Genomic DNA, 25,917 nt, shown 5'->3' on the forward strand with positions numbered 1-25,917 from the left:
GAGCTGTATATTGTAAAGCTGCCAAGAGCAGTTCATCAAAGTTTTAAAGATGTCACTTCCTGTACCCAGCAGGTGGCGCTGTAATGATTAGTCAATATTGATATGGATCTGATCAGGGCAGGACTGTGAATGTGTGAATGAGGTTTGAGGCTGAAAGAACAATGCACAGTCACACCGTGTGATGAAATCATACCGAGGTAGTTTATATCTCCATCTTGTTGAGATGACATTCACAGAAGTTGAAGTTGATCTAACGAACGCCCAAGGACAAGTTCTTCAGACTTATTTGTTTGTCATGAAAAGACAAATGTCCCTATCAATTGTTGTACATGTCGGCTTCGAAATACAATAGAGCCTCCCACCGTAGGTGCTTGGGCCCTAAAAATGGGGGTGTCATCCAAGTGTCCGTAAACCCATTCATTCGCTGATCACGTCTTGTGATACTCACAAGTGCAGCTATCCAGGAACTCACGGATGTTGTCTTATGCCCTTTGGGCGGGAGCAGAGGTGAGAGTGTGGGTGCGAACTTAAACGCGGCTCCAGGCTGAAAATAACATCGGACATTTAGACCTAAAACATGTAGTCATTTAGAGTAGAATTTGAAACTTGGATGATACCACAGGAGCAGTATGGAGGTATTTCATGTTTCTTTTACGTTTGAAAGAGTCTTATATGTCAATAGTTACTTCTATCGTATTGGATTAGACTGCAACGCTGTTTACCCCTGAAACTCCAGAAGTGTTTCGTTGACTCAAACACTTCACCCACTCCTCCATCTGCATAGTGGCGAGTAGATAATGAGTGAATTTCCATTTTTCGGTGACCTATCCCTTTAAGACAAAGCAAATGTGAACTTATTAATGATAAAAGTTTTAAGTAAGTAGGTATTAAACACAACGTGACTCTAAAAGTAGTTGAGTCGTGATATTAACTGGATTTTAAGCAGCTACATGTGATCCACTGAACAGATGGGCCTGATGTGTTAATACCTCTGTAGCTGAACAAACACAGATCTACAACACCCCTCCACACATGCTACTTTTCAACACTTTCAGACAAACCAAATGTGAACTTATTTATGATCAACGTTCCAAGTGATGAATATGATATGACTCATGGTCAATTTAGCTGCTGATGTGGAGGAATATTTATTCTGGTGGATCTGAGCTGTTGATTTGAACCATTTGGCCCTGGATTCATATTCATGAGCACCGCACGCTGATTGGCCGGCGTGCTCAGTGACGTCGAGGCGTCCTTATTCCATATCCAAGGAGCCCGAGCTGGTCCGCTGCATTAAAGGCGGACAGAGGAGCATGGGGGGAACTTTTCATACTGACATGTCCGCGCAATGACTGCAGAGAAACGTCAGACTGGGACGAGGCTCCCGGCGTGAGGAGGACAGGACAGGGCCCTGTGCACCGAGGAGCTGCTGCCATCTGCCGGGGCTGCAGCAGCTGAGACCAGTCCCCAGAACCAGCGCTGGAATCAGACCCGGTTCGGCCCATCTGAGTTGAAAGATGAGCTTGCTGTCTGCCATAGACACGAGCGCCTCCGTGTACCAGCCCGCGCAGCTCCTGAACTGGGTCTACCTCTCCCTGCAGGACCCCCACCAGACCAGCGCCTTCGATGCCTTCCGACCCGAGCCCAACTCGTCCCACCCGGAGCTCAACTTCAGCAAGACCCCCGGCGCGGCGGAGCTGAGCTCGTCCCTCAACTCCAACTATCTCAACAACTTCTTCCAGCTGCAGCGGAACGAGGTGAACACACGCACCGTCTGGGATCAGGCTTGAAGTTTACTTCAGGAGTTAGTCCGGCTGAATGGACAGTGGGTCGGGCAAATGTTTTAGCGTGTACAGCATTGGTTATTCTGGTAGGATAACCGACATGATATCTCTAATGTGGACAATATGTTCAAATAGTCCTATAAAAGTAGCTTTTTAAGGTTTTGATCCTCTTCAGTGGTGTTGACACTGTGAATCAGAACATTTAACCCTCTCATTATACTTTATACAACACACAAGAGGGATATAGATCATTCATTCACATTATTAGGCCAAATTACTACTTTAGGAATATGATTCAATAGATTCCACAGGATGTGGTTATACCTCAGTTATACTCTAATTATAGCAATATTGTAACATTATATACAAAATTTGCTGAGCTTATTAAAGTTTGACAAAGAAGGTTAAAGTCTTACTGCAAAGTTAAATACTTAAACACCGCAAAAATATCAATAATACACTTATATTTAGATCAATAGATGATAGATGGATAGGTTAGTTAGATAGATAGATAGAGAGATAGATATATAGATAGACAGACAGACAGACAGACAGACAGACAGTCAGTCAGTCAGTCAGTCAGTCAGTCAGTCAGTCAGTCAGTCAGTCAGACAGACAGACAGACAGACAGACAGACAGACAGACAGACAGACAGACAGACAGACAGACAGACAGACAGACAGACAGACAGACAGACAGACAGACAGACAGACAGACAGACAGACAGACAGACAGACAGATAGATAGTTTTACAGAAGCACAGAAGTATGTGTCTGTGGAGGCTGGTCAAATAGTCAGTACCAAGAGGTGGACAGTGCAAAATCATTATTAGTGGAAGAATATTGATGCTATGATACTTCTACATAATATCAAACACACACTTGGAATTAACAGACATCAAACAAGTAATTCAGGAGGATGATTCATTCTGTTTGCAGCATCCTGGTAAGTCATGGCTCAAATTAAAAGTGAAACTGCCGTGCAAAAAATAAACAGACATGCCTCTGATCAGAGAGGTGCAGGCAGACGGATGGAAACAGATTCCCCTGCAGGCCTCTCCTGTCTGGAGCTCGGCCGGACCTCTGCAGCAGCAGCAGCCTCGAGCTGAGGTCTGCTGTCTCCGGCTCCTGCAAATAGACCAGGTTATGCAAACAAAGTCAATCCTTGTTTACATATTGTCTATTTTTATAGCTCCGAGTAATTTTAGGGACAAACATGCCGATAATGTCTGCGGGGGTGCAAACCTGATATGATGGACCTCACCGTGCAAGAAGGAACCCCATCACCACACCCCTCAGCTGCACCCACGGACATGCACACTCACGGAATAATCACAAACTGCTGGATAAATGGCAGTGTAAAAAGTATACAGTGTACAGTATATACAGCAGAGCTCCTTAGATCTATGTCACTGGGATGCTGTGCATTGGAATCACTAATGGTGGGATGGATGGTGCATTCGCCATCCAGCGCCCGTGTCTATTATTATGGTGGCTGACCACAGAGGCCCTTTGAAGTGATTTAACATGAAACAGTCCTCTGGAAACTGGGTGTATACATTATACATTACGTGCAATTGTGTAATGCCATTCAATCCGCTGAGGCAACACACGTAGGGTCTGGAAGCAGTTTGAGGGGTGAGGGGGGTCGAGGGTGGAGGGGCATTTTGCAACTCGCTATACTGGCTAAGCCAAGAAAAATAAACAACAGCAGGGATTTGATTACGAGATGAGTAATGCAAAATGTGGTTGTTTTTTAGCAGCAAAGGATCACACAACAGTGGAGTTTGTGTGAAAAACGACAAATTAATGAATTTGTTGTTGATCGGGAACTCGACAAGTATGCACCGTCTCATGCGATGACAGCTTTGTGTAAACGTCAAACGCTTTTCTCCCTCTGTATCCAGATCTACTGGCTGAGAACAAATGCTTTGATGTGACATGTATTCTGCCTCAAATCAGTCCCTCCTTTCAGAGTTTCCTCCAGATACCACAGCTCTGGGTCAAACGTATCAGTGTGTGCTCGCCCCCTGCTGTGCAACACCTCATCCTGTGACCTGTGAAAGCAGTCACACACAAATCTGCTGCAGTTGTCCCCCTCGCTTGGAAACACAGTGACCGTCCACGATACCAGTTTAGTCCTACTTGTGTTGGAAAATATAAACATAAACACACAACGTCCTGAGCAGTCAGTCGTCGCACACACTCACACTCACCGACACACAAAATAAACAGTCTCACCCCACCATTAGCAGATGTATGTAAAGTCTGTTTCCTCCGGCCTGACAGTCACAGATCTCAGGGCCAGACTCTAGAAATGTGAAACATAAAACCGACGCACAGTTTCCTGTTTTGTATTTGTTAAAATAATTTTACAGTCTGCACCAAAGACTTCAGTTTAGCAAACATGCACATTTCCGCAAAGTGAGCGCTAATCCATAACACAGAAATACACGGAAGATAAAACTCTTGGCAGATGGAAAACCTGAGACGCCGCAGAGCCGTAACGGTTGATTTACGATGACCACATGTAATAAATGAACATGGGTCTTGAAGCTGGAGCTGGTTAGCAAGACAATCTCGTTGCCTGCAGATAAAGCTTTGGCTCTCTGTGCCGGCCATGGTTGCCAAGGTTCCTGGGCTGTGCAGCATTAAACATCGACATTAACACACAGAAAACCCGTGACCTCGACTTAGGCGTGACCGGCTGTGATGACGGAGCCTTTATTTGGGGGATTTCATGCACTCAGTGATGTTTTTATTTGCGAGTTGTGCAGTTAAAATGCCAAATGTGAAGGCAGATGACTAGTGAGACTTGTTAAACTATCAACTTGTCTAATATCAGCATCATTTCACCCAGAGGTCAATCCCTGTGTGTACGTTTCTGGATTGTATTTCAACAGAAAGAGGCAGACGTGACTGAATAGGGAAAGTGCAGGCGTCGCTCTCCCTGTTATTAATATTCAGCGGGCATCTTTCATGGATTCACTGGGCCCTGTGGCATGCATGCAGCACAGTGCTCTGTGGCTCCGAGCGGACTCCAAACACTGACCACGGCTAGTTTACCGCCAACAGCGCATGGTGACATTGCTGATGCTCCGCAGGCTGACGCGGGAACATGCCTCCCATCTTGTTTACAGTGAGTCATCCTCTGTGAAGTCCCGTCTTTCTCTGTGGACATGCTCAGTACTTTTCCAGCTCATGAGCACAGCTGGGCCTCTCGCCAGATGTTCTGAATTTAATGAGAGAAATGATCTTGGAGGATCTTGTTTTTTTTTGTTTTTTTCTACTTTTCTTTGCCCAACAGAAAAAAAAGGACATATTGCATAAAAATGAAATTGATGATTAATGTCAGTATTATGAGATATGGTACCTTGCATTTCGGCATAAATACTGTGTATCAAACTGACAGCTGGAAATTGTACGTGAACCGAATGTGCAGGCGTTCCCAAGATTGTTTTTAATAATACCCTGTCTGATATTATTCTCATTTTTATAGGCCTTAAACAACAACGTGTACAAGAACGTGTCGCCCTATGGCTCCCTGAACAACATAGTGGACGGACTCAACTCCCTGACGGACCATTTCTCAGACCTCTCCCTTTCCTCGGAGCAACGGAAACCCAACAAAAGACCCCCGCCCAACTACTTGTGCCACCTGTGCTTCAACAAGGGCCATTACATCAAAGACTGCCCTCAGGTGAGACTCATGAAACTCATATGACCTAATCCAGGCTTTATTATTCGCTAATAATATCATAGAAATCCCTATTGGTGGGTATCCATTAATTTGCATTGTTAAGTCACACTATTATATTTTGTATTGCAGTTAATTATGTGGCTTGAGACTTCTTCAGTCTTTTCACTTGATCCATGCAAGCAGAAAAGTTAAACTTGTTTCAGCCAATGTTTCTCTGCCTCTCTCTCTCTCTCTCTCTCTCTCTCTCTCTCTCTCTCTCCCTCTCTGGTCTGACCTACTTGTTAAACAGGCTGGCCTCTGTCCTCACTAGTCATGTGTGTGAGTGAGTGTGTATTTGTGCGCTTGTGTGAATCTTAACTGCTGCAGCATTACACTACTTCTCACTATCTGCAATAACCGTGATAAAGAAACTTGAGGGGCGAGTTCAAGAGTCAAAGGTGAAGACGAAGCTGTCTGTCTCGGTTCTGGTGCTGGGGTTAGTTGTGTGAGTTTACAAAGAATCTGAGAAACCATGAACAAATGCTATGACATCCATTTGTTCTGACAAGCAGCTGAAAGTTATTACATTCATCCGCAAGGTTACAGTTGAATTTCACTGCCTTCCAGTTTTCCACTGATTCAATTTTCACTTTCTTATTTTGTGAGGCACCATGGTAAATAAATCCCCCTTGAGCTGGAGCATGGGGGCAACAGCACACTAATGTGTGACTAATGGGCTCCCAGCTGTTGTCATCTCCTGAAACTCATCTCCAAGAGCACCAAGAGAATTTTAGGATTTAAATAATCGCCGTCAGTTTACTTAAAATGAGATCTGGGGAAAAATGTCTGTTAAAGAATAAGGCTGGTTGGTTTGAAAAAAGATGGGTTCATGAAGTGGCATTTTGTCTAGTTGTTGGAGAAGGAATGAGCCATTAAACTGCTGTGGTGTTATACAGCTCTGTGCTCTCTGTGTGTCTCCTTTATCCTCTCCCCCTGTTTATTCTCTCCATTTCTCTGGGTGAGGTGCAACAGTCCAACCCCAGCCCTGGGTTTCTTTTGCATGGAATGGTAATGAGGAGCAGATGTGATATTAAAATGCTTTGACTTACTTTATGACATATGATGACTGTGTCTCGGGGGGTCTGTAAAAGACCAGTGTACTGATGAAATATCTTCTGGACAGCTCCAAACTCTGCTGTGTGCGAAGTTAGATCATCCACTGACAAGTCCGACGGGAAATATTGGCCCGTAGTATATCATTCAACATGTAACCTTTGCCTTCCTTTTTCCTTTATGTAATGCTGGAGATGTTGATGTGACCATTGATCAAATGATATGGAAACCCAGCACTGGAGCAGGTGTACATTAAGTAATACTTAATCTTATCTGTTTATAATGATTTCCATATGACGGAAATTTCCAAAACAGAGTGCTTTACTCATCTTCAGTGTGCCATTGTAAAAAGAAAAGGCTAGAGCGTTGCACTAAACAATGTTGTATTAGACTAAACCCTATTAAGCAAAAAGCCCTGGACTGTTAAATCAATCTGGCTGTTGATGTAAGCATTCAGGGGTGGACCTCAAAATCACTCTCAGCCGTCTTCTGGTTTATATTTCAGCTGTTCGTTAAACTGCCAACAGTAAGTCAAAAAGCAGCAAAGTCCCCAAACAGCCTCCACACCTACACAGCCCAACACCATCTCGGTTATTCAGGTCTCTCTTGGGATCTTTCTCTCCATAAATTCACCTTCCATTTGTGCTACATCGCTTACACCTACTGCCCAGTCACCTGTCACTGCACGCCTTTATCACAGAGGATCAGGCTCGGCCTAAACCAGCTGAAGACCCAAATAACAGATGTGTCTTGCAAGAGAAACACGAGTTCTAATGGCAAGAGTTATTCAACGCATCTTCTAGCCAACACTCGTGTAACTTTCCAAGCAATATTTACTGTCTTACTGGCGATCGTTTGTGTGCCCGTGGTGTTTCTGGTATCTGCCTGCACTGGAATGCATTGGAGGATGAATGCGTCACGGCCAGTAGTTTGTCCTGTCCAGAGCATCTTTGCCAATGAAAACAGAGGCTCCTGCTTCACAGAGCGATGCTACAGTTTGTTTGTCGTCCAGGTCCAGCGTGGAGAATCACATTCTGATGGCAGGTACAGCCTTTCTCCTCTACATCACCTCCGTATGTTTTATTTTCCTCTTTTGTGCTCTGACTTTTATCACGGAGTTTAGATGTTTTCAAACAGACACAGGATGACATATGACTTTTACAAATCCCATCACTTATAACAAAATAATATATAAAAGATAATAAGATAATCAAAACATGACTCTATTTATATAGTGCTTTTGCAGTCTCATTGACCTCTCAATGCACTTTAGAGTTCAACTCGCATTCACAGATGCATTCAGAGCTTCTATACGCAGCGCTTTTTATGTCTATTCATAGAGTGTTGGCACAGCCAACAGGGGAATTTGGGGTTCGGCATGTTGTTCAAGGACACTTTAGAATGTAGACTGTAGGTGCTGGGGATCGAACATCGACAGATTTACTCTGATATAGACCAGTCAGAAAGTCTTAAGAAAATGGCTACTGCATTTTGGGGTTTTGTTTTTTATTGGATTAGTTCACAAAAGGAAAGTAAAGAACAACACCTTCATTATTTTTAAATAGTAGTGTGGGCAGCTGTATATTTGCTTTTCCTTATTTCCTGTCTCCCTTCAACCTCCGTCCAGATTTTGCTTTAAAACCACTGCAGCTCTACAAAAGACTGAGCAGATGAAGGAATCTTGGATTCAGATAATGGTGGATCCATCAAACAGTTAACGTTTTCTCTACCCTCTGCGTTTGTTCTGGGAGACTTAAGTTGGCGATTAAATAGTTGAGGTGACTGAGGTGTTTATGCATCACTTTAAATTTAAGACCTCTTCTCGTTACAACATGTTAATACTGGAAATACACAGAGGAGTGCAGTGCTGAGAGAGTAGGGCAGGGGCAGCGGATTCAAAGCCACAGGCCTGGCAACAGCTGCCCAGTGCTCCCTGTCATGGGGACAGAGGTGTTATGTAAACTGTCTTTTATTCGGAAAATGAGGTCGCCCCCCCCCAGTTATGAGCAGAATGCCCCTCACTGCCTCACTTTGGCCCCCTTCCAAGATATCTTCCACTTGCGCTCATGATTCGGTTCTGCCCAGTGGACTAATCCCTTTAGCAGTTGGCCCCACCTCTGAGTGATCGAAACGATGCATTCAGTGGCATCTTCTTGCTATGTGTCTGTGTAGAGAGATTAACACATGGAAAATGTCTTTGCCAGAATGCAGGTTTGTGGATGTGTGGGGGAAGCTGCTGCTGCTGCTGCTGCTGCTGCTGCTGCTGCTGCTGCTGCTGCTGCTGCTGCTGCTGCTGCTGCTGTTGCTGCTGTGTGTAGTAGTGTGTGTGTGTGTGTGTGTAGTTTTGTGGAGTTATTTTGCCCCACTCATGGTCGTAATGCATTCCCCTGGTTCAGTCCCTCAGAGTTACAGTTTCCTGGGCATGATTTTTTGTCATTTTCTTGGCAATATCTGATATTTTGAAACTGGAGGAATACTTATTTTATAGAATTCTACGGGCCAAAAATCACTGACACAACATTTATCACTGCTACTACTGCTTTCATCCTAATGCCTATTTCTGTTGAAGCCTGGACTTGTCATATCAAATGATGCATTATAGTTTTAAACACTTTTAAGGGACTCTTAATTAAGAAATATACACTCTTACTGGATTAAAGGAACTGATCCGAACTAATCTGAAACATGACTGAAGCAAAGAGATCACTTTTTTCCAGCTTTGCCCACAAGCAAAGAATAAAAAAATATTGCAGAATTGTCTCATATAAATTAAACTAAAGAACTGATTAGGCTTTGATGGTTGAGGTTAAAGGTCAAGGTCACTATGAGCTCACAAGATAAGTTTTTGGCCTTAGCTCTAGTGTTAACACATTAATGATTAGAATTTGAATTGTCTAATAGGATCAAATATTTACATTTTTCTGTTCAGGGGGTCAAAGGTCAGTTTCACTTTGAGCTTCATAATGTGCGAAAAAACCTTTTCTAGCATATATTTCACTACATAACTCATGAGCATAAGGGGAGATTGTGATCACATTCCTGCAACTGGACTGGTTTGCGGAGGCGTGCAACCGTGAGGCGGTGGTTTCTAGTTTCTTTTAAGTTCTAATATCTGATTCACGATACTGACAGATGAAACAATGTTCATGGCGAGTTGACAAAGTGTAAAACGTGTCTCATGTGTTTCAAATGCTGATCTGCAACAAATCATACAAATATCAAATGAAAAAGGGTTTATTCCAAAGTCCATGATTTCCTGTTTGATTTTAATCAGGTCAAGTGCTGACAGTTCCTCTCCTCACTTCCCCTCTGAATTGGCCACGCCTGATTCTCCTCTCGCATGGATCTGATCTGTATGTGGGACCATATGCCAATTACCTTGATGGACCTCACACCTCATGTGGTGGTAATTTCAGCAGCAGTCTGACAAATGGTCGCCATAATCTCCCATAACAGTGTCAACACAGAGACCTGAGGGGAGCTGCGAACTGAGGGAACCTCTTCACACCAGAGGCAAATCCCGCTTTGAGTAATAATGTGTGAGTTGGTGCTTTTCCTTTGGTTGTTGTTGCGATAAACTTAATGACTTGTCATTACTGCGGAACCACTTTGTCTACAATAACAAACACTGGCGGTTCTTGTTTTGACGAAACGTTTTGGGTTTTATATCTCCCAGTGTTTGCCTCTCACAGAGCACTGATCCCTCTTTCCGAATCGCCTGGCAGCCGTGTCGGGGATAATTGTGCAACCACTTTGTTATAATGTTTCAGCTTGTTGTTGTACAAGGACATGGGAGTTGAGTAGGGGTATAATGTGTCAAATACACATCGCCAGTTTATATTTTATCCACGTTACATCACCGCAAAGCACAGTCTTTGTGCTTCACTCTTCGAAAACAAGTATTACAGCCCGCTGTGTGAAAACCCAATTTCCTGCAGTGTGTAACTCAAATATTAATTGAATCGGTTTGTCTGTAGATGAGTTCCTGCTATGCAGCATGTACTTTCTCTACCTTTTCTCTCACAGGTTTATTCTAAGCAGGATTTTTGGAGGTTGGGAAATTATTAAAAACACAGCTTAAAGCCAGCAGTTCCACCATCTACTCCTTTTTAGTGTTTTTCGTACAGGTATGTTATATTGATATAAAAGTCTGAGGTGGATATTTTTTTTAAAGGAGGGCAGGCTACCACAACCACATCTGGAAGCGAGAGCTTCAATGGTGTTATATGGTTGGACTTTCAGCTGTATCAGTAATCAGAACCAGCCTAAGTGCCTTGCTTGTGGGTAACTGTTGGAGTATAAAAGGATGGAAAAACTGTCTTATTCCCTTTACCCAGTTGATTTTTTTTAATCCTTGGCTGGATCTTGCATTTAAACCAATGCTTCATCCTCTTCCTTTGCAGAGAAATCGGTTCATAACCTGGCCTGTTGCTTCCTTTAGAAGAAAATAAAAATTCCAGCCCAATCTCAAGTCCAGTTTAATAAAAGCTCTGCCTCAAGCCTCTGGCAAAACATTTGTCAACTCTTGTATTGGAAGCAAATGCTTTTCAATTGTCTCAAATTTTGCCAGACGTCTAATATAATAGTTCATCCAGTGCTGATTATTCAACAGCACTCGATTATTATCTGGAGATGATTGCTGTCCCCCGGAGGATAAGGTTCCTGAGAGGTGAAAGAGCAAAGATCCTACATCTGTCCTTTACCCAAAACTCCTGCATTCAGACAGATATCTATATAGTAATCATGTATTTACGTCCTCTGCCTCCACCAGCTGTTTTCTGTCTCTGTGCATCCTGCAGTTTGTTAACCCTGTTCATAAACAATCTCTCAACATTGCAGTCACACTTTTGTCATAAGAGAGTGTTTCATGTTTTACCCCCATGATCTCTTAGCCCCGGGGGGCCATTTCTGACATGGCTGCAGTCATTTGCTGTGAGAGGGGAGGCAGTTTGTCAGTGTCGCACAGAGACACGGAGAGGGTCGAGTTCAAAAGCCTGCGAAGGGCACGAGAGCCGAGGGAGACAGCGAGCCAGCGAGAGGGGACAGAGGGTGCTTCCGCTGAACGGAAATCAAAGTTAAAAGAATGATAAAAGTGCGGTTTCCTGCCAGCTGGTTTGTGTTCTGTACAGAAATCCCATTCTTCCTCTCGGTTTCTGCTGAGACAACAATTGGACCACTTCCTGTTTTGGGAACTGTGACACTTATAACCCCATCTCTGGGAGGCGGTGCGCTGTTACATTTACCATGAGGCAGGTAAACTCACAGCTGCTCTCGGATCAAATGTTGAAACATGATGAAATGATCCAAACTTATCATCAGGAGGGAGTTGTCTGAAGACAATAACCCTTCCTCTGACTTAGGGTCAGCTAAGCCAAAGTCAAAAGATATGATTTATCTAATTTTAGGTGAAGCTAAGTTGACAAAAAGTCCATCAGCTGTCTCCTCTAAAATGCCTTTGTTCCTTCTATCATCTGAGTGACCCATCTTTAACACAACACAACTATCCTGGATGTTTATTTTAAGTAGGCTTAATTCGGAAAGTTTCTTCTTATATAATACTTTGTTATATGAAGCTGTTTTTCCTGCCATGCTGCTGAGCCAGCACTTTAAAACGCAGGCTGGAGTTAATAAATGAAAATAAACAGAAGTGTGTTTGGGGCCGTTGCTCGTCACTTTACTTTATGCAAGCTCGTCTTTGAAGGATGAGAAAAACCAGGGTCACCTCAGGTTTTCCCTTTTCACCTTCTTTAGGCTACGATTTATAGCACCTTAGCATAAACCTCTTTAAAAATATAACATCTTACTTTTATACTATTTCACTTCTTCAGCCAAACATCTTCAGAATACCAGTGAGCTTGTACAGCATAATAACACTTTGACTAGTCAACACAGCTATAGTGTCATGAGGGTCAGCCGCCATACACTGAGGCCTCAGGAACTCAGACAGGATGGTTCACCTTTCACTGACAGAGGGGGGGTAGACATGAGAAGGGCAAAGGTCAGGTTTTCACTACAACATGATGTCCTGTTAGGACTCCAGGGCCGGGGGGCTTTGTTCGCTCATACCAGGGATGTCACAGGGCCAGAGATTTGGAAGTTGGTACCACCGTACCAATGCCCCTGAAATCCCATGATACTCAGAATCTATCTACACTGACTCACATGGTGACAGAGCAGTCAAGTGAAAAAATTGGTTTCCAAAGTTACTAGTATATTTTGGTAATGACGGTAGCCTTCTTAAGTAATTAGCATCAAAGACCATGAGGTAACAGAAATTCAGAAAGAACATTTTGAGAAACTCATAATTTTATTGGAAAAATTGAACTGGATGTCATAGGCATACGCAATAGATGTTACTAAAACTAATCTGTTCTATAATCAACATGTCTAGAGAGAATCAAATGGGTCCCAAGATTGATCCCTGGGGGACACCACACACAAATTCCCCTACTGAGACTGATACAGTCCCGCCAGTGAGATTAAGCTTCTATAACAGACACTATACATGAGTTGTTTACATTATTACCTACACGCTGATGGCTACCATTATATAGACTCTGCCCACTTTAATTTATCTGTGAACTGAGAAAGTTAGAAGGTTCAAACACACCAGAGTCTTACTTATCAAACCAACAGACTCATCCATCAACATCAAACCGCCATCTTTTTTTTCGTGCTTATCTCCACTGGTTGATCGGTATGTGGTTGAACTAATTGCTCCCCGTAGCAGCAACAATTCTTGACACAAATCAACTAGAGGGATTCTTCACTGATCTGAGTCACACTGACGGATAGGACGGACAAGCAGAGCGACTGACATGGACACTGTGAAGCTGTGAGCGCTGGCACACAGGACTGGATTTTGGTGTCAAGAGATCAGGGACTGACACTGCTGGCTTTGTGTCGCGCTTGAATGGGCACCTTAGGGAGAGACTGTGGCTCTCAATGGGCACCATTGGGGAAAGCCCTAGTGGTGGGAATGGATTCTGGTAATTAAGGCAGTCATTGTATGTCTGTAGGATCTGCTAGACGGAGAGGTCAGGAAGGCAGACCCGTATTGTTCCCCCGACAAGACGCTCAGTGCATCACAGTGGTGCGTCAGACTCAAGTATGTTTGGATACAGTCTTGGATCTTACAGAGAAAAAAAGAATTACGACAACAAACCATACAGGCCGTCCTATAGTTTGTATGGATGTCAGCATATAGACTATAGGGGCCTCTTCTGTGGTTTTAATTTTGTTACTTTTTTTCTCCCTCTCCTTCTCTCTTTATGTTTAAGTATCATCAAGTTCTTTTCTGGCAGGACCCCAGGAGCTCCAGCTCTCTCAGGAATCAGGGCTGTGCTTGAAACACAGTTTTCATCAATATGTAAAGTCACAGGGATGTGAGTTCAAATCAGCTGTATTACGGTGACATGCAGTGTTTTAGTTATTTTAATAAAGTTAAAGTGGAAAGTAATGCAAAGAGACACGGTATGCAAGCCCACAAATGGCTTATTCATTACCAGCTGTTAAAAGACATAAAACAGAATTTACAGCGTCAAAAAATATTCCGTATGTACAGACGATTATGTAAAGAGGAAAACTTATACAACAGATGTTCAACCAGTTTTAAAGATGTTGTGTAGGATTTTCTTTAAATCAAATTTAAAAATGTAATATATGTATGGGCAAGATCACGATCAGGTGACTTGATTGTATATCTTGTAAATAAATGATAACGTAAATTGTTAGATGTGGAAGTTTCTGAAATAAAGGAGCGAGCAAAACAGATTTGGGTCAGGAAAGCATTATTAGGCCTAAGAATAAATCAGCCTAAGTGCACTAGTACCTGTAGTGTATAGGTGAAGAGTTGCAGTGAAGAGTTGTTCAAAGCATATAAAAGTATATCAAGCCGAAAGGTCAGCATATCAAGCCGAAAGGTCAGCATATGAAATAAAGTCTCAAGAACTTAATGATACAATTAGATTTAAATACTTTTTCCACATACACAATCTGTACTGGCTATTCATATTTAATTGTAGGTGTTATTTGGAGACTGACTTTTTTACTTACTGTACTTAAATATAAAAGACCTTCATTTTCTCTTCTCTCAATCTGCATGTGCTGCCCTGTTGTGTGCCGGGAAGTTTCTGGCAAGGATGAGGGCTGAGGGGGAGGTGCACCATGGGAATGTTTTTACTGGGTGACCCCCTGATCTTCCTTCCAGTCGCAGCAAAAGGCTCTGAAGGGCCTGCATCTGTCTCTGCTCCAACACTCACTCAGTCAGCCAGGTTAGCCAGGAGAGAGGGACAGATGCCCTGGAAACAGATAAGGCTTATCAGGGATGCTGGAGACGGCTTTTCTCCCTCACAGCGTCATGGCAGACAGGCAACTTTCACCACCGCGGTAAACAGCTGTGGCCGCTACCTGTCACCATATTTTATTTTTGAGGGGGTTATACAGGGAAAGAGCCTTTATAGGGAGAGCACTGAGAAACCATATAGGGCCATAGGTCCAATATAGCATTGCCACCAAGTGACACTGAGATTAGCAACACACGTGTTTAGTATATCTGGCAGAGTTACATACAGAAATACACACACACACACACATACACTCACATACACTCACATACACACATCTGCAAATGTAACATGGAAACATAGAAGGCAGCTTGTGTGAACTTCCTGTGGCAGAGATGTTTTGTGCACCTCTGTCTGCCCCAGTCTGTCACCCAACCTGCTCTTGTCATTCACTGGCCTGGTAACCCAATGCTGGCCTACAGCTGCACAGCTTCTTGGGCTTACTGGGACCTCAGCAAAGGCCAGAGCTGGGAGAGGGCAGGGGGGAAATTCACACCCGTAGCCTCACGTAGCATTTGGCCTTAACCCTCTGTAGATATGGTAAATGTGTAGGAGTATGGTGAACTTATCCTATGTCTGTGAAATGGAGGCAGCGACCTTGTCGAGCTTGAGTGTTGATGGAGCTGAGCTTCTGGGTTCAACCGGGACAAATTCCAAGGCCCCAGTTGGCTCGTACTTGTGTTTTCTATGAATGAAGCATGAAAGGATTCTGTCAATAACATCAGTTTAAAGAGAGTGTTGCTGTGAGCCTCATGCTCGACTCTCAGAGAATCCTTCAGTCCCCCAAGAACATGATACTGAGATCCGTGGCTGATTAGGGAAGCTGGGATGTGGAAATCGAGGAATCTGGGAATAGAGTTCTGACAAAGTGCACTCTTGCACAGCGATATGCCTCGGCAGCTGTCTGGGACACGAATGACGTAGGTTTGTTACTGAGGAGAAAACATTTGACGTGCACACATTCATACTCACATGAACATGCCTGTTTAATAAGAGTCAGAATAATACAGACTCAAGGGGGAACATTGAATTTCATATTAATCGATATATTTTCAGAGGAATACAAATATCCTCTTATTATTTTGGAAAAACAAACGTAAGCACATTCATTATCATAATACTGAAATAATCTGCCTGCAACTGCAACTACACATAATACAAGACCCCCACCCTCAGTTTATCAAAACAACCAGAAATTACAGGTCAGCCGATTTCATTTGTAACCAACAACATCATTAAAGATGACTTAGCAGGGATTTGTTTTAATCTAAATCAACAAGATCACCATATTGTAATGTCAACATCGTCAATTTTCTTTTGCTTTTGTTTTTTCACAAGCTGCATTGTTTCCTATAACTAGAAAATGATTTCCATCTACTAATCTAAGCCACAATATATTGTCAAAATATAAAAATTGCTGATAACTGATAACTGATAAAAAAAAGTGGTAATTGTGTTTTTAGTTTTATTAAAAATGGAAGGAATACAGATATAATTGGAATACTTCTATGAACCAGTATCCTGTTCTTTTAAGTTCACATCAAAACAGGGTTTCCACAAGGTCTGGAAAAGTCGTTATATTCTTAATATCAGGCCTTAATAAGTCTAAATAAGATAAAATAAAAATTAGGTCTTAAATGTGTTAATGTTCGTCAACACTAGTTCCGTGACACTTTGAAATATAGTCTTGGTGGTGTGTAATGTGTGTTTTAGTTGTTTTTAAACAATACAGACAAAAGTAGTTGAGTTTACAAACACCTTGGTCAGAATGTATCTCAGTAAACTCAGTTTGGCTGTGGGTAAGACTCTGGATATCTTAAGTCTCCGCCTGTAGTTTGAGAGAAAACATGGAATTTTGAGGGTCATTCATTACTGGTTGACCAAATATAACTGCCCAGCTCTTTTTTGGCACAAATGGTATTTAAAAGCACATAATACCTCTTTTGATACTTTCTGGCACAGCCTTTCCACTTATCTACATGACTAATAACTGGGGGATGTTTTATCTTTGCTACAGCTGCTTTGATTTACCTTTTCCCTGTGTGATATCTCAACATGTCAAAAAAGAGACTAAACATGCGGTAAGTTATACGCCCTGACTCGTTGAGGGACTCTCGACTCTGAGAAAATGTTCAAATCAAGACTCTTGCGCTCTTGTTCTATTTTAACATCGTGACAGATATTTAATTTATCTTGTGCGTGTGCAGTCACAAAAAATGTCTCTTACTATAAAATACACACGTACAGTACACACTCATGTTCTTTAGTCACTTTTGGGAACTTCATAGCACTGATTTCCTGTAGACTCACCCATGACTTGCCTAATCCTAATCCTCTCACGTCATCATAAGATAGCTGTCACTTCCTGACCATACCCTAACCCTACCTCCAACCACTGACCCAATTGGGGACAACCTCATTCTGCAATTGGACGAGCCGTCCCCTGGATTTAAGTCAACACAACATTGACTTACATTTGTCGTGGACGGTTTAACCAAAACATTATCCCTGACCTAACCAATTCATGCCTAACCCCAATTGTAACCTAACCTCAATACACATCTGACCACTGACCTTAACCAGGACCTCAGAAAAGACGTTTTGCCTCGTTAGGATCAGGCTTTGGTCCCCATGAGGTCTGCTGGTCCTGACAAGGTCAGTGTTTATACTGTAAAAGGTCCTTAAGAGGTAACAAAAACGAGTGTACACACACCCACACAGAAGGAGTATTTAGAGGCCGTTTCCTAGAATGAACTATTTTGGTGTCTCCATGGGACTGGAAATGGACTTGTGGTTATCCGTTAAAACAGTTGGAGTCGTTGTCCTCTCAAAATTCAAAATTCTCCTGTGTGTGTAGCAGTGAGATAATAAACCTGTTTATAAAACCTGTGACCTCAGTGGTTAAACCCAGAAACCCACAGGGGGAAAACTTGTAACCCTAAGAATCACTGCTCACTTAAAATATTTGGCCTTAGGTCATTTTAGATTCTGTGCCGTCCTCCTTATATAGACGGCCTCGCTCGGTGACAGTTGTTGCACATGCATGGGTTTATGATCCCCTGGAGAAATATTGCTCTTACATAAGTACAGTTTTCCTATATAGCTGCGGGTCTGATTATACACTGAGTAGGAGTGTTGTGGTTTCTCTTTGGTTTCCACATAACACACTGGTTGCGATCACATTACACCTGAGAGAGGATAATTCCAGCGACAGACATTTGTGACAGCAGAAATGCATCATGGGTAAATTTAGACCTGGGTACAACTAGGGTGTGCTAATGTGAGTAAACCACTTTTTTTATAGTAGTATGAAACGTGCAGCATATATGAACAGCTAAAATAAAGAGCTTCCAGAATATGAAACCTATTAGAGGAATAAAATGAGTGGGTCAAGGTTCAAGTTCAGATGGACGTGAGCGGAAACTCCGTTAGAATACAAATATTAGCCGGTGAGTGTATTTAATCATTACATGATGACATTAGAAAATTATAGGTTGTCAGTTTACTTGTCAATGTGTTTGATTTATATGTGCACATACATATTTAACACTCAGTGAGAGGAAAGTGTTTCAAATAGCTTCTTGAAAGTGGTAATGTTACACCAGCTCCCTGCTTGTCACCACACTTATAATGACCGAGGTGACGGAGTTATGTGCTGTGCATTTAAAATCATCTATTTAAGTTTTCACTAGTTTTCACAAACTTGTTTTGGGGATGCAGCTTCATAATTGTGAGATTTGCTGCTGATTTGATTTGATGCCATCACAAGTCCATGCACCGGTTTTACACTGTGTGTGTGTGTGTGTGTGCATGGGAAGAACTTAAGTTAAAGATTTATTTGTTGAATAAATTCATGCATGCATTTGATTGAGGTGTTTGTGTTGTGCACTAACTGTGTGCAGTTCAGTCTGTGTGCAGAACATGATGGTGTAATGCTGTGGTTTATATTTAGAGACAACTGTACAAGATAAGAATGCTTATCTCAGCAGTTTGGATGTGGAGCTGTGAGGCAACGGTAGGAATAGGAACCACAGGGACTTCCAGCACTGACACACACACACACACACACACACACACACACACACACACACACACACACACACACACACACACACACACACACACACACACACACACACACACACACACACACACACACACACACACACACACAAAGTCACTGTTGTTTGAAAGGTTGAAGTCACCATGTAGCCTGATGTAGCAGCAACAACAGGTTGGAGAAACAACTGCAAAACCCTGATGTGGTGTGAGTTTGTTTGCATCGTGTTGTTTGCTACATTGTGCGGTTCATTGTTGAAAGGCTTGTACAGATGTGTATTAGACATCTTGTACACATCTGTACCAATAAAGAACAAGCCACCTCACTCTCAGCCAATGCATGCATGGTGATGCTGACATCCTATCAGGAAGAAAAATCCGGAAATATTCTCCGAGAAGAATCAGACGTGTGTGATGCTTTGATCATAGTTTGGATGTCTCACAGAGGAAAACCAGTTCTCAGGTTTAAACCACATCCAGGCCTCTCCTTCCTTTCGGCGTTCATCAAACCGCTACGGCTAGCATGCTCACTGAAAGCACATTAAAGCAATTAGGCGTCTTATCAGAAATTCTACGGTTAATGAACAAACCAAACAAAAACTCCAAAAGACTCCGAGCGCACACTGTGGAACTGAACCCCATCCGCTCTATCTGTAAATCTATCCCTTTCTGAACTGCAACCAAACCAAATACAGATCCTGAGATGAGGACACAAGAGCGGAGACACGGATATGTGCACGGACACATTAGTGCACACTTTCGCACGCACGCACGCAATGCACGCGGAAACGCAATACACATGGGTTGGGGGGGGCCGGGGTTAGTGTTCTTGTGTTGCTCTCTGAGTGATGTCCTGGGGGATGCGGAGAGGCAGAGCCGGGCCTGAGCTCCTCCGCTGCTCCTTTGTTTACACTGATGGTTTCCAGATGCTAGCCAGGGAACGGAGCGCTATGGAACACTGGGGAGCAGCCCAGCAGTTTGGGGGCTGCACCACCAAGCCAGGATTAAGGCAACTCTATTTGGGAAACTTGAAAAAAACATCTCTGACTCCTAATAACTCTGTAATCATTACAATTTGTACATTGTGATCTTAGATTGAAGCATCACGTAGATTTTAATTTTTTGAAGCAACTTGTGACATCATTGTGTTATTATTATTATTAGTCACACTTGCAGTAATTTCAACTGACAATAATTAACTCTAATCAATTCTTTAAACAGACTCTTGGCCAGGCAATTGTTTGCACAGAGATTTTTGCACCCTATAATTTCTAATATAAACCAGATAAAGACAATACTCATGTTGTGAGTATCCCTCAACCTGAATAAGATCATACTCACAATAATCATATTAAGACATTCTGACTTAACTTTAATCACGAATACTTGTGATCGTCTTAATCACGTTTATTACGTCCTGTTGGAGTTTTCTCAGCGTATTGTGACGTCAACATGTGTAATTATTAAGTCACAAAACCTAGAGACTAATTAATTGCATTAGACTATCATTAACATATTTGTTTTACACAGTAATTTGACTGTGTGTCTCTAAACAGGCTCCGACCAGGCCTTTGTTCTGATGCTGATTGAAAAGAGAGATTTCGGCACCCTGTAATTTCCCTCCCCAGCTCGACTCTCTGAGGCAGCGTGAGCATATTGTTTGTCTCCCCGGCGCTGCCCCCGGTGGATGAAGATTGTTTTCATAAACAGAGGCGCATTGTGCTCGAGCGGGGGGGGGGGGGGCAAATCTATCACTTAAACGGCACACCTGTTCCTCCCGTCACTTTCAGCCTCAGCCACGTTTCTTTACAGGCATTACAAAGAGACAGCTGCACCAGCAAAGGAGCCGTCCAGAGCGAGCGAGAGGTGAGAAAGATGGCAGAGGGAGACGCCGGGGGAAACAGTGGCTGTATTTAGAGCTCGCAGGGCATGGTGGGATTGATAAATAGTCCCCCATAATGCACCTGGCTGGCGTTCTGGCACGGGGTTCGGGGCTGTTTGGTCCAGCAGCGGAAACAGCCGATAAAAAAAAGGCTTGTTCTGAGCGCAGTGCGACACAGCTGAGGTGGTGACAGTGTCATTCTTGTGAGAGACTTGAGGCGGCGGCCATCTGCACGCCCTCGCTTGGCCCTCAGTTCTGACTGATAGGCTGACGACTGCATCCTCAGATCTTTGTTCTGCTGCTGTGATGTCAGACAGTGCGTGTAGTGATGCACAAGTAGGTGCGATGATTTAACTAAGAAAGACTTTCGACCACTCCTCCTGAATAAGGATGTTTTCTCTTTTTCTATGAACCAAAGGGACATAGACAATGTGATTTGTGAAAATATGTTGCTTCCTGGCATATTTTTTGCGTGTTCACATCCGATCCGCCTTGATGTGGTCGACCTAAACCAAACCGAGCACTGAGAATTGTTTTTGCAAGTATTATTCACCGCAAATGTTTCGTTCTTCTTCTGGTGTGGTCTTACAAACAACTTTGAGCGATTCCTCCACCAGTGAATTCACTCTGTACTGAATTATGTTGTGACTCACTGACTCGTGTAATTTTGATGGGAAAGTCAAATCATGCCAAAGGATCTCACGTCATCAGGTCTTCGCAAGGAAGAGATTAATATTTGATATTTCACAAAGATGAACTAATACAAGAAGAGCAATTGTTTCATTCATGTTGCATTAAATGCTCTCAAAATTCAGAGCAGAAACGTTGGTTAATACCAATCATTTCACAAAGCCTCAATGTGGTTCCACCCCTGAAATCCATTGTGTTCTCATAGAAGCGGACAAACCACTAAATGGCTGAATGGCATGAAAGATTTGTATAAAAACTTTCACCCTCAGTGGAGCCCAAATCAACTGTCGGAAGGTGTTCCTACAGAAAAGTATGTAATTCCACATCCACAGCCTTGAAACCAGTGGTCTCTAGGAGGATTCCTCTTGGGTTTGGCTTGGAAGCGACATCTGATATTAAACCAAGGCTAGCCTATCCTGTTTCTTGAATCTGAGGATTAAGGTTTCATGTTTTTTGGGGTGGGTCCGCGAGTGTGAAGTCTTGTGTCTGTCCACCGGTCATAACTCTTAACTCGGAATGTGAGATAAACACAAATGCAGGATCACCTTTGGGCCTCTAGACAGTGGTCTGGTCTGACCACATTTTTCCAGTGGTCAGTAATCGCCGTCCCCTTTCTAATGATTTAAACTACAGCGTAATTCCAACATGGCTTTGCGGCAAGATGATATTGAAACTAGCTGGATGCCTGGGCTGCATAGCTTGTAATCAATTCCACGGTATTACCTGAATTACCCTGAAATTGAAAGGACTTCGCAGTGGGTGTCGTCTAGACTGGGATCACTTACTTAAACACACATCTTTAGATTCTCTAATCTCCCTGCGATGGTGCACATGTTTCAGATTCCTCATATTTTTGTGTTTATACAATATGTGTCTTTAAAATCCACCCCCAAAGGGGAATTGTCACCGCATTCCTCCACGTGATAATGAATCTGATCCTCTGTTGTTGTGGTCAGAGCTACAGCGGTTAGTCAACGCCGTTTTATCCCCCACCCCTCTCTCTCTCTCTTTCTCTCTCTCTCTCTATCACTCTCTCTCTCTCTCTGAAATGTATGGCCTAATTGAAAGCAGAGCTGAGATTTTTTTTTTTTTACGACTGCCCTCAGTGTTTCTCGTGTTCGGCCCCTATGGAGGCCATCTGCTTTGGATTTAGATTTCCTCCTCCTTCGCTCTCTTTCTCTGCCGTTTCTCCTTTCCCCATACTCCACCCTCCTGGGGGGGGCTGATTGGAAGGGGCTCTCCGCAGTTGGCTCGGGCGTCCGTGGGGCTTGTGGTATTCATCCACTTTTCTTCGTCTCCTTGTGTGTGTGTGTGTTTGTGTGGATGCTGGAGTGTGACTCTAGATCAGCAGGTTTTGAGTCCTTGAGGAGCAGGAGGCTGTTTCCCATCCAAGTCCGACGTTAATTCTTTCTCAGTTCTAATGAGCTTTTCTCATGTGTTCATCTCCTTCTCCTGTGTCTCATCCTCGTCTCCCTTTTTTGTTTGACTGTCTCTGTTTATTCTATTTAATGCAGTTTGTGAGCTCATTAATCCAGAGTTATAACCCAAAGCATCATCTGTGTCCTTGCAGCAGGGCTGAACACTCGAGTGTGGGAGTAGTGCAGGAAACTGTGCGTAGAGACTTTCCAGTTGTGTCTCAAGAGTGTATAAAAACTTGTGGATGTGGAATTTGTTGAGTGTGTGTCCGTGTGTGTGTGTATGTGCATTTGGGTCCGGGTGATGGAGGGGACAAGAGGAGGGAGAGACGTGGTGTCAGTGTTTGCTTTTGCCTGTGTGTGGCCGTGTTTTGCGTAGCGATTGCATCAGTGGATGTGTGTATCACATGTGTACGTAGGCTTCATTCAGCAGTTCACTGACCCAACGTGTGTGTGCGTGCATGTGTGCGTGTTATGATGAGTCCCTGCTGTGATCTGGAGCAAAGGGGGGGATGTGCTCAACTAGTTGTGGTTGTTGAGTTTAACAGTCTTCTCTATGGATACTGTCTTCTACAAACACACAGACACACACACACATTCACTGGCTCTTATCTCAACATGCTCTGCTCTAGCATTGGGGACATAAACAAACATTGACTCAGTGCAAGCTCGGCTCTGTCAGACTGTTACGACAAACACTGCTCGCCAGCGCCTGGCACGGACCCCACCGACCCCCCCCATCACGGTTTCAAAGCTTTGCTTCCACATTACAGACACTTTAGACGCTCCGAATGGTTCAGACATGTCCTTTTAGCTCTTCCCTTGGCACAGGCTCGAATGGCTTTATTTGCAGAGAGCAAGGAAAACAAAACACATCCTCCCATGCCGGCTCCAGAGTGAGGAGCGCCGTGCTGACGCAGTTCCACTGTGTTAGTCATTGCCCAGTGTGTACGGTCAGCCTGGTTATTTTCCTGGAAGTCAAGCCGAACTAAAACATTTACTCAGTCATTCAGTTGTTTAAAGCTGAGGGTTTTCATTTGTTATCCGCTGCAGTAATGTAAATGGACAGCCCTGCCCCGTACGTATGTATGTATGTAAGTGAGGGAACCCAAACTTCTCTCCACTGCCCTGAATCCTGCACCATCGCTCTCAGCCTGCCTCTGTTGGCAGTGGTGGTACAGCAGCCCAGATGTTGTCGTGCCATTTGTTCCCACGTGTTTCTGTGCCCATTGGAATGTGCAACACCAGCTGTCCCAGTAAAGTTAATGACTTTAGAACTTAAAGCCGCTCTTTTGTCTAAAATCTCTGTGAGAACATTCAGATTTCCAATTACAAATGTCCAAATAAGTGCTGGATTTAGTTTTTAACCTCTGTGGTTATGTTTTCGCCCCGGTCCGTTGGTCTGTTTGTGTGTTTGTCAGCACGATTTAGAAATATTACACAATTTCCTTTCAACTTAGGGGAAGGATGGGACAAGAGCAAAAAAACAACTCGTGGACTCTACGTGCATATTCGGACAAAGGTACAGGACAAGGAGTTTTTTATTCACTTTGAAAGAATTAAGACACATGAAGAGGACTGATATCTATGAGTGTGTGCAGTTCGGTGCAGGAGACTGTTGGGCCTTGGCTGTGATTTAAAATGTCAGTCCTTGACCCAAAAACATTATGTTTACTATAATAAAAGACCAAGGAAAGCTTCAAATCCTCACATTAGGGAGATGGAATCAGCTGCAGACTGAGCATGACTCGCAGCCAAGAGCCAAGGCCAGACCCTGGACACAGCATGGAGCAGGAGAGGAATGGTCCTGAGAAGGATGAGTGATGTTTCTGTCCCGCTGAGTCCTGGCTGCACTATCATGGAGAGATTTTTCACATTCTGACAAGCAGCTGTACTAGGAAATAATCTCAATTTCCAAATGAATAAGGACGGGTAAGGTTAGACCTCCTGTGCAGGACACCTGGTGCTTGGATCAAAGACCATTTGTAAACTTCAAAATAATCACATATATTTTGTAACAACCTTGTTTTCCTGCAGCAGAAATCTAGAAAGCGCTGTGCTTGGCGTTTCGATTTTTAAAAGTTAGAATTGCAGCCAGTTTACAGTTGGATCCTGTTATGATTAGATCATTTGCAGGAGAGCATCCAAAGGAAATGTTGCCATGGCATTGTCTTTGAGACTTCCCATTGATTGCATCAAGACGGCATGTGTCGGTGTGCATGGGCTGTTGTGCTGCCGGCCTGCAGAAGTCAGAGTTTCCAGCCTGGGCCTGTCACAGTGGGAGATGTGAAGCTGACAGTGGGGTTGAGGTCATGCTGCTGAGGGGCCGGACTGAAGCGCAGCCGCTCCTGCTTAGTGCTCGTTCGCCGGTGCTGATGCAAAGTGCTGACGTCTGTCAGGAAAACGCCAGATGCCTCTGGTTAAAGTTCCTATTACTCACACACGGGCTTGGACAAAATAAGGGAAGACTGGGGATTCAGATCGTGCCCCACCCTTGCCTTAGCCGCCCCATACATCCAGCCCCCTCCTCCAAAAATCTTCGGCCAATGATCAAGGGATTATGAAAACAACTTTCAGTCCTGCAGGAGAATCAGTAGTGGACTGGACGGCTCTGATTTCATTCTAAATGCAGCGTTTGGTAATCTTCTGGAAAGCTGCCATCACTCTCTACTGTCAAATTAGATTCCGATCTATGCATGAAAGCATTTTTCTTTTCGGAGAAAAAACAACAGAAATGGTTGCTTCTCCAAAGTTTTGTCTTCTAAAATGGGTTTACCGATACAACCCCTCCCAGGCTGATGATGACTGTCACCAGGCAGATGCAAGTTCTAAGATAATTTTTCCCTTTTGTTGATCACAGAGCTTGAAGCTGACAATAACCAATTCTGGCAAATCTGTGAATTATCGTATATCACTTTGTTTCCTCTGTCAGGATGAAGGACAGTTTGTGA

The 25,917-nt window shown here is 43.4% G+C and overlaps 1 protein-coding gene across 1 annotated transcript in view; it reads left to right on the top strand.

The window, feature by feature from the left end:
* Window positions 1–1,310: 1,310 nt before the first annotated feature.
* The window catches only part of zcchc24 (zinc finger, CCHC domain containing 24), a 33,574-nt gene continuing 8,967 nt past the window's right edge, over window positions 1,311–25,917 (top strand). The window contains exons 1-2 of the mRNA XM_061087186.1: window positions 1,311–1,757; window positions 5,283–5,483. Of these exons, the coding sequence (XP_060943169.1) occupies window positions 1,518–1,757; window positions 5,283–5,483 (441 nt within the window). The 5' untranslated portion in view covers window positions 1,311–1,517. The remainder of the gene's footprint in view (window positions 1,758–5,282; window positions 5,484–25,917) is intronic.

This window comes from Limanda limanda, chromosome 15, assembly GCF_963576545.1.
Source record: "Limanda limanda chromosome 15, fLimLim1.1, whole genome shotgun sequence".
Taxonomy (NCBI): Eukaryota; Metazoa; Chordata; class Actinopteri; order Pleuronectiformes; family Pleuronectidae; genus Limanda; species Limanda limanda.